General features: G+C 38.3%; 1 protein-coding gene across 3 annotated transcripts; it reads right to left on the bottom strand.

The window, feature by feature from the left end:
* Nucleotides 1-379: 379 nt before the first annotated feature.
* On the bottom strand, nucleotides 380-10,563 carry chaf1a (chromatin assembly factor 1, subunit A (p150)). Of its 3 annotated transcripts, none has more exons than XM_060880655.1 (16): nucleotides 10,422-10,563; nucleotides 9,164-9,214; nucleotides 7,948-8,549; nucleotides 7,544-7,594; nucleotides 7,197-7,441; nucleotides 7,053-7,113; nucleotides 6,834-6,902; nucleotides 6,433-6,650; nucleotides 5,882-6,056; nucleotides 5,679-5,759; nucleotides 3,401-3,496; nucleotides 3,034-3,277; nucleotides 2,085-2,226; nucleotides 1,400-1,706; nucleotides 1,107-1,188; nucleotides 380-684 (listed from the first exon to the last, which is right to left on the bottom strand). In XM_060880655.1, exons 2-16 carry the CDS (start codon nucleotides 9,210-9,212, stop codon nucleotides 581-583), a joined length of 2,526 nt encoding a protein of 841 aa, XP_060736638.1. In that variant the 5' UTR covers nucleotides 9,213-9,214; nucleotides 10,422-10,563; the 3' UTR covers nucleotides 380-580. The 3 variants fall into 3 exon arrangements, with proteins under 3 accessions (XP_060736638.1, XP_060736630.1, XP_060736647.1); XM_060880647.1 differs by lacking the exon at nucleotides 10,422-10,563 and adding an exon at nucleotides 10,177-10,397; XM_060880664.1 differs by lacking the exon at nucleotides 10,422-10,563 and adding an exon at nucleotides 9,393-9,444.
* Nucleotides 10,564-10,871: the final 308 nt, after the last annotated feature.

Below are 10,871 nucleotides of genomic sequence, written 5' to 3'. Positions count from 1 at the left end.
ATTAAACATTACACATTGTAGAGGTTTTAAATATCATTTACACTGTGTATAGCAGCTTAGAGGAAAAAACAGCATGTGTTGGGTCTTTTTTCCTTTTTCCACAGCAGGCACCAAGATGTGGAAATGACTAGTAAAGACATAAAAGTGCGATACATTTTTCAAAAAACATTATTTTTAATGAGATAAACCAGTTCAAGTATTCTGGGGAAAAAACATATATATTTATATATATATATAGACTGTAGGATCTTTTTTAAAATGGGGCTTTTGCACTGAGCTGTGAGTCCAGAATCATGTGCTGAGGTGTTGGGCCACTGTGGACCATCAGAACCTAGACGGTTTATAAACAACCACCAATAATAAACCACAGATAGCTGCCTCTTGTTGAAAAAGGCCTTATTAGAGCTAGACCCTGTCCACCAGTAGACTGTTACAGTGAACTAATAGGCAGCTCTCATTTGACAAATAGCATGACTGCTTATTTGAAGGACCTTTAATACTGTGCATTACCTGTAACTGTAGCCTAGGTTTTTAGCCCCCATACACACAGTTAAAACAGACACTGAACAGAATTGGTGTCTTAGGCAGTAGCTGGTGTAGGACAGGGAAGAGAAAGAAGAGTGTCCATTGCCTCTGTGCTCTTGGTTTCTGTTCTGGGCATTTGGCTGTTCTGTTCAGAAGATCCTGGATTAAGAAGTCAACAATGAAAGACTGTCAGTGATACCCTTTAGTGACTACCGTTTAGTGTAGATGACCTGCCTTCATTTTTAGCCCTTCTTATTTGTACATTTCTATGCATTTAGTATCAATTCTTCATTCAAGGTATGAATGGAATTTATTCTGTAGTATTAAAAAAAAAGCATTTTAGTGAATTGCAAATCAAATAATGCACATTGTATATAAGTAATCACTTACATTGCTCTTATAAACCCACTTTGCTGGTTTATCAAATCATTCAATAACATGCTGAATATTAGCCTCAAGGAACCCTATTCAATTATCAAGTCACTACATAAAAACTGGTATTACTACAGCTTATAGATAGATAGATGTAGATACGGTCATTAATTTCAGCAAAGAATATGTGATTGAAGGTTTGCACTTACCGGTTTGCTCACACAAAATAACGCAGTCATCATCTTCATCCTCAGTGTCTGCCTGAAAGCCATCAGTTTCAATTGCTTCAGCCTAAAAGGTATACAGTAAGCGTCAGCTTAGAAGTTTTCACATTTACAATGACCGCATTTTAATTATTGACTAATGCATTATAAATGTTATTGTGTACTATTTCAATAATCATATAAATTATGATGATTATTAATATTGCTGTTTTTGTCATTTTCATTAAATCTATCCTTACATCAATATCTATTCTTTAATAAAAGCAAAAACACTCCACCTGCTCAGGTTCTCCACATTTCTTCATGTACTTTTTAATGGACTGGTTACTGACAATCTTCCTCTTGTTGAAGGGAGTGGTGGAGGTGGAATGTGATGCAGTGGGTGAGGAGCCTTGTAACCCCAAGGTGGACTCATCACGAGTCGAGTGTGCTCCAGAGGTGACGTAGGTCCACTGACAGGGGACTGGTAAGGCCTCCTGGCCAAAACGACTCAGGACGTCTGGGTGAACATACCAGCAGGACCGCCTGCAAGTCGAGCGCTTTTCATATACAGCATTTTCCTTCATGAGACGCTTGACTTGAATCCTAAGTGAACATTACACAAGAGCAATTTAAAACCTAATAAATCCATTTTAAACAAAAAAAAAAAATATCTACAACATGACTACCAAAACGTATTTCTAGTTTTTTAATGGCACGTATAATTAAAACAATTCCAAGTCTTACAATCTCTACCTCTAAAAGTAGTGCTTAGTGATTCTTTGGCTAGTGACGTACAGCAAATTGTAAGAAAGACAGCAAGAATGGCACAGGCCTTAAATGCTATATAACCGCCCCATAATAATAAAAAAAAAAATTATATATATATATAAAAAAGCAGACAACTATCAAAATTCCAAAAGAAATAGGCAAATTGTTATTGTGTACACACACAAAATTCAACAGCAGTGTAGTGTGGCTCACCTGGGGGGAACAGTGTCTGCAAAGTTCTGTGGGCTGCCAGCTGGTGAGGGTTTTTGCTGGCGACAAAACTCCTGGAACTCTGAAATAATCACCTTACTGCTGTTCACATTGCCATGCAGCAAAGGCAACAGCTGAGAGAGCCCTGAGATACAAGAACAGAAACACAAAATTCCAATAAAAGCTGAAATAAATACTTTTCATATTAAGACATCTAAAACACACTATGCTTTAAAAAAAACGTATTACTGCTTCTTGCTTAATATAAGGTAGGAAAATTCAAAAAATGAATATTTCAAACAAATTGAAAATCTTAATAGTCTTGAAAAAAAATTTCTTTTTAAAATACTCCCAGATATTTCAGTGGAAACGCTGAACTCCCGAGGGTGTAATGGATGCAAAATTTGCCTCAGCAGAATTAAATAATCACAGAAATACGATTTTATCCAATCATTTAAAAATAAAATCTTTGGTGTGAAAACCATGGTGATACAAACTGAGATCCTGATTACAGTTTGACTACTAGATATTTTTAGCAACCAAAACTTCCTTGGTTATTCCTATACCTTGATTCCTTCCTTGAATATACCTGTGAAGTCCTGTTATTGCACTGAGGATTTAAAGTATTTACGTATGCATTTCATTTTTTGCTACAAGCCGAGAATAAATCAACTTGAATTAAACGGTATTACAGTTTATGGTTTTTCATGAAATTTCAATTTGATTAAATATACACTAATTGAGCAGACAGCATGCAATTAATATTGATTAAGAAAATGTATTGACAGACAGCACTGCTTAATATATACTGCCGTTTTCTGCTGTTTGTCTAAAGTTGTTTTGCACTCATTCTGTCTAAAAGTTAAGATAGTGATTACACTGGCCAAAGAGTTACTATCCATTCAGGTCAGAGCAAGAGCAGAGCCTAAGCAGACACATGCAGTAAACTTACAGTGGTCTTTTCTCTGTTGGCGTGAGGCGTTTCCTTCAGGTGTGTTGGGTTCCTCACTGTTCAGAGGTTCGATCATGCAAACCGTGTAGGGCTGCAGCATGTCTAAAAGAGGATCCTCTCCCTCCCACATGCAGCCCCTCACCACTGCCTCCAGCACTCTCAGCTTACTCTTAGCCATTAGCTCATCCCACTCACGAGCTTTCAGTTTCTGACGCACCTTCTGCTTCTCGGGGTCACCACCCTCCTACACAGAGACACACACACACACACACACACTTTAGGATGCTTCTCTGGCAAATTATTATTTTTTTCCATACACATACAGGAATATGACAAAATTTTCTGCCCACACTGCTTTTTTTTGTACCTCATCCTCAAGTGCTCCTTCTCCATCTGAAAGATAACCATGGGGCACGAAGAAGCCATCATCTTCATCATCATCATCCCCTTCATCGTCATCATCCTGCCAAAAAAGCAGGAAAGTCATTCATTGATTCATCACTATATCTATTCATACACTATTGTTATCATTTCATCACATCATTTAAAAAAGGCTATATTCCAACAAACTTTAGTTATTAAATACAAAAAAATACATGTAGGAAGATTTTCATGTAAAGAGCAGAACTATCCTACTGTAAAAGTTCGAGGTCTTAGAGATGTCGAGTAGTCTAAAATGCAAACTAAATGTTATTTTGCAGTGAGGAAAAAAATTATTTTGTACGTTTTCCCAATGACAAAGAAACAATCAGTCTATAATTTTAAATGGTAGGTTTAGTTGAACAGTGAGACACAGAATAACAAAAAAAATATCCAGAAAAACACATTTAAAAAATGTTAGAAATTGATTTGCATTTTAATGAGTGAAACAACAAAATTTTCCCCCATCAAATCAGCAAGATTTCTGGCTCTTCTCTTTTATACCGGTTTAAGAGAGTGCTCCAAATCTCAGCTCGTTACCTGTATAAAAGACAGAAGCTAACAATCAATCAGATTCCAAACTCTCCACCATGGGCAAAACCAAAGAGCTCTCCAAAGATGTCAGGGACAAGACCTACACAAGGCTGGAATGGGCTACAAGGCCATTCCAGCCTTGTGTAGGTCTTGTCCCTGACATCTTTGGAGATGTCAGGGACAAGACCTACACAAGGCTGGAATGGGCTACAAGGCCATCACCAAGCAGCTTGGTAAGAAGGTGACAATAGTTGGTGCAACTATTCGCAAATGGAAGAAACATAAAAAAAAATAAATAAAATAAAAGTGTCAATCTCTCTCGGTCTGGGGTTCCATGCAAATCTCACATTGTGGCATTTTACTACACGGGAGAATCTTGTCAATGATCTCAAGGAAGCTGGGACCATAGTCAAAAAGAAAACGATTGGTAACACTACTCGGTGAAGGACCAACATCCTTCAGCACCACAAGGTCCCCCTGCTCAAGAAAGCACATGTACAGGCCCGTCTGAAGTTTGCCACTGAACTTTCGCTGCCCCAATGCTGCCCATGACCCCAAGAACACCATCTCCACCGTTAGACATGGACCTGGAAATATTATGCCTTAGGGTGTTTTTCTGCTAAGGGGATAGGACAATGTCACCGCATCAAAAAGGCGATGGACAGGGCCATGTACCATCAAATCTTAAGTGAGAACCTCCTTCCCTTCGCCAAGGCATTGAAAATTGGTCACGGATGAGTATTCCAGCATGACAATGACCTGGAGTGGCCAAGCCAGTCTCCAGACCTTAATCCCATAGACAATCTGTGGAGGGAGCTGAAGGTTCGAGTTTTCAAACATCAGCCTCGGAACATTAATGACTTGGAGAGGATCTGCAAAGAGGAGTGGGACAAAATCCCTCCTGAGATGTGTGCAAACATCTCCAAGCCAAGTACAAGAAACGTCTGACCTCTGTGATTGCCAACAAGGGTTTTGCCACACTTAAAAAAAGTTATAAATGGCATTTATGGTACTTACCATAAATGCCATTTATAACTTTAAGTGCATTTTCTTGATTTTTTTTGTTCCTATTCTGTCTCACTGTTAAAATAAACCTTAAAATTATAGGATGATCGTTTCTTTGTCATCAGGAGATCAATTAATTTTTCCTTTCACTGTACATCAAAAGCAACACTGCTCCACAATGCTTTTTCTTTTACACAGAAATATATAAATATACAGTAATATATAGAGTCAGTAAATATATCTGCCAAATATTTTCCATCCTGGTGTCACAATGACAAAGTTTACTAATCAATTGAGATGTTTGTATTTTATATGACACCACAGAAGGCACTTAAGCAGTATGGCGTCAAGCTAAATTATTGTGTTGACACTAAGCCCCCCCCCCCCCTTGCTTTGCTGCTGTCAAACAGGCAGATCCTCATTATTTTTATTTTTTTTAGAATTTAAAAATTAAAATAGTCATCTCTAGTTCATAGCACTGTTAAAAAAAAGTTTTAATTAATTTGTCAATGTATACAGAAGCCGCTACAGTTATAAAGCAACCTGCCTTCTACTCCTGCCTTATGCTTTGTGTCATCTTAATTTAAAACTATCGATGCTTTGCACTCTTGTAATATAAAAATCCACATAAAAAACAACAATATAATTACAAAATAAGAATTAAAAAAAGAAAAAGCATCCCTCACCCCTTCACTGTGTGACAGGGACTCTCCTGGCTCCTCCTCTTCCCATTCCTCATCACTGTCAACCTCATAGTCAAGCAGCTCCTAACACAAATTTTACATACAAACAATTTCAATTTACTCTCTATAATGAAATGGATATTACAGGCAAGTCCTAGTAAACATCCATTTTTGGATAATGACTATTAAAATCCAGAGGATTTCACCTTGTCCCGCTTGAAAGGGCAGCGAGGTGATATGTGTGTACTTTTTTTGCTCCACGTGCCCCAGTAAGCAGGACGATAATTTTCATGAAAATGAAGTAGCTTCATGCGTCCGTAACGTTTGTGGTCAGGAACACCTTCTGTTTTTGGGCCACTATCATCAACCACCACACAGTCTCTGTTCAGAAACCAAAGTAAAGTTTTCATTTGTGGGGGGAAAAAACAAAAAACACACCACAACAAAATGATACAGCAAATACCCAAAATGAGTGTAAGGTGCTGCTCATTAACTGAACAGCAGGAATTGTACAAGAATTGCAACTAGGAAGTTGAAAGATTCAAAATCACAGATTAAGACATGTCAATACTCATTTTTTTTTTGCATCAAAAGTGTGATATATTGTTGCACCCCAACCAACCGTTGGCTGACAGACAGAGATGGCTGTAGCATAGCTGGGGTTCAATCTTGTGATCTGAGGATTTGGCAAATGCTTTTATTTGCCAACACTTGCCAGTTCATTCTTCCATTTTCTTCAAAATATATCTGAACTAACCTCAGTGTGTCTGTATGTTTGGGTTTGGTTGGTCCTGACTTGCGTGGTTTATGCGTTATCCAGTCCTTTAAGCAGTCAAAAGTGGCATCTGGTTCTGTCAGGTATCGATCTAGTGTCTCTAGAACTGCCTCTCCACACTGCACCCGAGTAAGCGGTGCCAATGCCATATGTTCTTTGATTTCAAACGGTGCAAACTTCCCACAGACTGATGCCAGAGTCTGTAACACAATGATTTTTGAAGCGTTAAAGAAAATACTTGTATTTTACATTACATAAAACCATGGTTTTTAGTTAGAAAAATGACTTTAAAAAGATATTTCTAAAAATAGAAAAAATAATATTTAGAATGATTTAGAAATGCAACAATATGCATGTCCGTGAAATGTGGTTGTGTACTTTACCTTTGGTGCTAACTGAGGCTTGGGCTTCTGCAGGAATCGAGTGATCTCAGCCTTTTCTGCTTTGATTCTCTGAAAAGAGGTTAAGGAAAGACAAAGACTGAATTGCAACTTTTAAGTAAACAATTAACACACAAAGGTTGAGGCCTACATTACAAAGGAACTCAATAAGATTAAGAATGTCCTAGTAATAATAAATAAATAAATAAATATTAAAATCACCTCTTTCTCTTCCTTCAACCGTTTTTCCTCTTCTTTCTTTCTCTTCTCTTCAAGCTTAGCCCTACATAAATCACACAAATAATCAATAAAATGTTTTCTGTAATGAAAAAATAAATAAAAGACTGCATTCTATATTAGACTCACTCGATCTTCACTTTACGCTGCTCTTCCTTTGCCTGCTGTCTCTCTGCCTTTTCTTTATCATGTTTTTCTCTTTTCTCGCGCCGTTCCCGGTCCTCCTTTTCTTTCTTCTCTTGTTTTTCTTTCTTCATCTCCTCTTTCAGTCTCCGTGCTTCCTCTCTCTTCTTCTCTTTGGCAGCTCTGGCCTCCTGCTTCTGCCGCTCTTTCTCCTCTCGATCGCGTTGCTTTTCATCCAGTTCCTGAGTAGTCTGTGATTTGCAGTAAAACATCTTAAAAGAAGAATAACTGAACTGCTTTTTCTCCACCAAAGTCTTTGTTTACAAATCTACTTTAAAACATCAAAGTTTTACCTTAAGTGAGCGTCTTTTTAATTGTTTCTGCCCAGTGTTCATTCTTGGCACCTATGAAAGAAATAACAACATTTTAAAAATGCATGGAGCTGGATTGTTGTTTTAGGATTTTTGAGGACTGTCATTTTTAAGAGTAGACAAATAATGCAAATTATAAAGTTCCTGAAGCACATGTGAAATGCCATGATGTGTTAAGTGTCCTATTGTCTGTCTCAACAAAGATGCCCATTACAGCCTAGCCACACTGCACGACTTAACAGCAAATAATAAACTTAACTAGCCATAGTGTACCGACAATCAATCTGCCCCATTTAAGAACAGACGTTACACAGAAGAATTTTGTTTTGCAACTTGGCTGGCTTTGTAATGTCTGTTCTACACATGTCCCTCATTTTTTTACTCACTGATGCAGGAGTGGTTGGTGTGCTTTTGCTAGGCTCTGGTGAACTCTCAACCAGTGATACAGAGCTGGTAGACAGCAGAGATTCATTCTCCTGACTCTCTTCAGTCTCTTCTTGCTGCTTCTGATCCTCCTCAGTGTCAGACTCCAGAGTGCTATCCAGCTGTGGGAGAGCAACACTGTCATCAGCTTCATCAGTTTCCATAGTTTCATCTGACGACAGAGGAACAGCAGAGGCTGCTTCTGGCTCTTTTGTCTCTGTGATATTTTGGGTATTTTTTGCAGCTTTGCCTGTAGTACACAATGAATTCGCCGGAGCAGAAGGCTCACTGTTGACATCAGTGGAGTTTGAGTCCTCTGTTAGGTCAATAACAGAAGCAGAACTAACTGGTTGACACTTTGTGCGTCTCATAAAACCATCAAGGGGCCCGCGGCCATTTTTCAGAGCGGGTCTTGGTTGCAGGTTTGCAGAGGTAGCATCAACTTCATTCTCCCCATCAGAAGCATTGGATTCATGGGTAGGAAGAGCAGAAGATGCGGTTCTGGTTCTTTTGGTCTTCGCGGTTTCCTTGGGTTCCGGATTAAGTCTTTTGAACGGAAGGCGTGCTGGAATATGGCAGAATACATTAAAATCAGAGAATGTACATGTAAGTGAATATTGTCAGACTTTTCACTTATGAATGTCCAACCTTTGCTATAGGGTTTGTTTTACAATTTGATACTGATTACTGCCCAGTGTGTAAAATGGCAGAAAAATAAAAAATAAATAAAAAGACAAGTAGCCACGATTAAATTTAGACAGAAAAATTCAGTGTGTGAATACAATTAAAAGATTCATATTATTTCAGATTTTAAAATTAATTTGAATCACTAAGACGGATCATGTTAAAAAGCACACAAAGTATTTAAAGTTTACAATTCCAAAAAGTAAAACAGAGTATTTAATTGTGTACGACAAGCATTTATGTACGAGTCACAGACTTTTGTAGTCTTGAACTTCCCACCAAAAGAAAACATTAGACATGTGTTTACATTAACTATTGGTGGATTTTTATTTTTTTTAAGTGTACTGAAAATTGAAAAATCACTGTGGATGATTTTCCCTAGTGTAACAGAAACATCTACATCATGGACACCCCACAACTCACAGATGCTTTTAATTCCTTATGGTTAAAAGCTTTTGGTAAAACATAAAGATTTTAATCTAACATTTTAGGTACCTTGAACGAGTTTCTTGTTGGCAGTGCTGGCTTTGTCCACGCAATCCATACCTGTGTTATGGGGGAGGAAAAAAAGAAAGGAGGAAAAAAAACCACTTTGAACGAGAAGTTTTTCTTAGTTACTGCTTCAAACTTCCAGAAACTGTAATGCTTATAATCTCAGTGACAAATGTCACGTACAAAACATCTACGATGATAAATAATAATAAACTAGTCGTTTTTAATGTACCGAGTCACAATTTGAACAAAGAAGTGATCTAAGCAGCTCTGCTCCAGCCGGTGACATTAAACAGGACAAAACGAACACATTTATTTTTATGGCTTCAACTTTTAGCTTGAGCTACTTTAAGAACCGTAATTCAGAAAATACTCTAAACACGTACTGTTTACACAACACCATACAAGACACCGACAGCGTTTAAGAGTTAAGTTAATATTTATTAAGAAGTTTGTTTGTTGCTCTCCCGCCATTCAGTGAAGCCGAGACCAGCGCTCTGAGCTCCGGCCTGCGCTCCGAGTACCGCCGCGTACACAACAAAGGCCAAATAAGACCCACTCTCCAAGAGCTGATAACTTCACTGCTCACTATTCACTGCTCACTATTCACTGCTCACTATTCACTGCTCACTATTCACTGCTCACTATTCACTGCTCACTATTCACTGCTCACTATTCACCGCTCACTATTCACCGCTCACTATTCACCGCTCACTATTCACCGCTCACTATTCACCGCTCACTATCACACCACGGAATTGTATTATTATTATTATTATTATTATTATTATTAAACTGCTAGACTGAAAGACCAGCGCCGCCGTGTGGTCGTTAACCTACTGAGTTAGCTACATGCTAACAGTTCAAACCAAACAGAGCTAAGAAAGCTAGCTGCGAGACGCTAAATGTCAACTAGCTTAGCTTAGCCTAGATTAGCTTAGGACAAAAATAAACATCAAAACAACATGAAGTGCGCAAAATATATAGACATGTCAGTAAATATGTCGCACTCGGACCTCTCCGGGGGACGCAGACTAAAGGCCCGGACGCTGAACGGTCCTCGGCTGCGAGCTTCACCGCCACCATTCGGTTACTTTACCGGAGAAAATCCACACGAACACACAAATAGGTGTGAATAAAAACGAAACAGTGAAACTATTCACGTCCAGCGAACGTCTCGGAACCGTAACTGACTGTACACTAGTAAATAAACAACAAATTTATCGTCTTTACGGTGTGTGAGTTTTTCTCTCAGACTGACTTTTAGCTGTGACTCGTTTCTCCTCGCGCCGCCTCACATCCCCGCTGAACTCCCTCGCGCTCAAGTCAGAATTGGCGGGAGCTTATCCGCGAGCCTCTGTCGCCGACGCTGATTGGTTGCCGTCGGCGGAGACGGAAACCGAGTGTTTTTCCACGCCTCCGTACAACACAGTTTACACTGGTTTTATTTAAAGCGTACTTTATAACAAGAATAAGAAATAAACTCTACATGGTTTTACATGTGCATTGGTGCATGGAATAGACAAATATAACTGAAGTAATATAAAACATTTGTAATGACACCTTTAGTACATTCATTAGTTTAGGCTTTTATTTTCATTTTCATTAATATATTAACTTAATTCATGTATAGTACAATTATTAATGATATCAGCAAATCACATCAATATAGGGACTTCAAATTCATCGATTTATGTTGATATTGTACGCA

The sequence above is a fragment of the Tachysurus vachellii genome, chromosome 1 (assembly GCF_030014155.1).
Source record: "Tachysurus vachellii isolate PV-2020 chromosome 1, HZAU_Pvac_v1, whole genome shotgun sequence".
Classification (NCBI taxonomy): domain Eukaryota; kingdom Metazoa; phylum Chordata; class Actinopteri; order Siluriformes; family Bagridae; genus Tachysurus; species Tachysurus vachellii.
Note: the sequence above shows the minus strand (reverse complement) of the source record. Positions and strands in the feature narration are given on the sequence as shown.

Bases quoted from the DNA above. Each gene is read 5' to 3' on its own strand.
- chaf1a (XM_060880647.1), bottom strand. From the start codon at position 10,246: ATGGTGGCGGTGAAGCTCGCAGCCGAGGACCGTTCAGCGTCCGGGCCT. The intron at 9,215-10,176 runs GTCCGAGTGCGA...CCCATAACACAG, and splicing joins AGTCTGCGTCCCCCGGAGAG to GTATGGATTGCGTGGACAAA. The intron at 6,903-7,052 runs GTGATTTTAATA...ACCTCTTTTCAG, and splicing joins GGTTGAAGGAAGAGAAAGAG to AGAATCAAAGCAGAAAAGGC.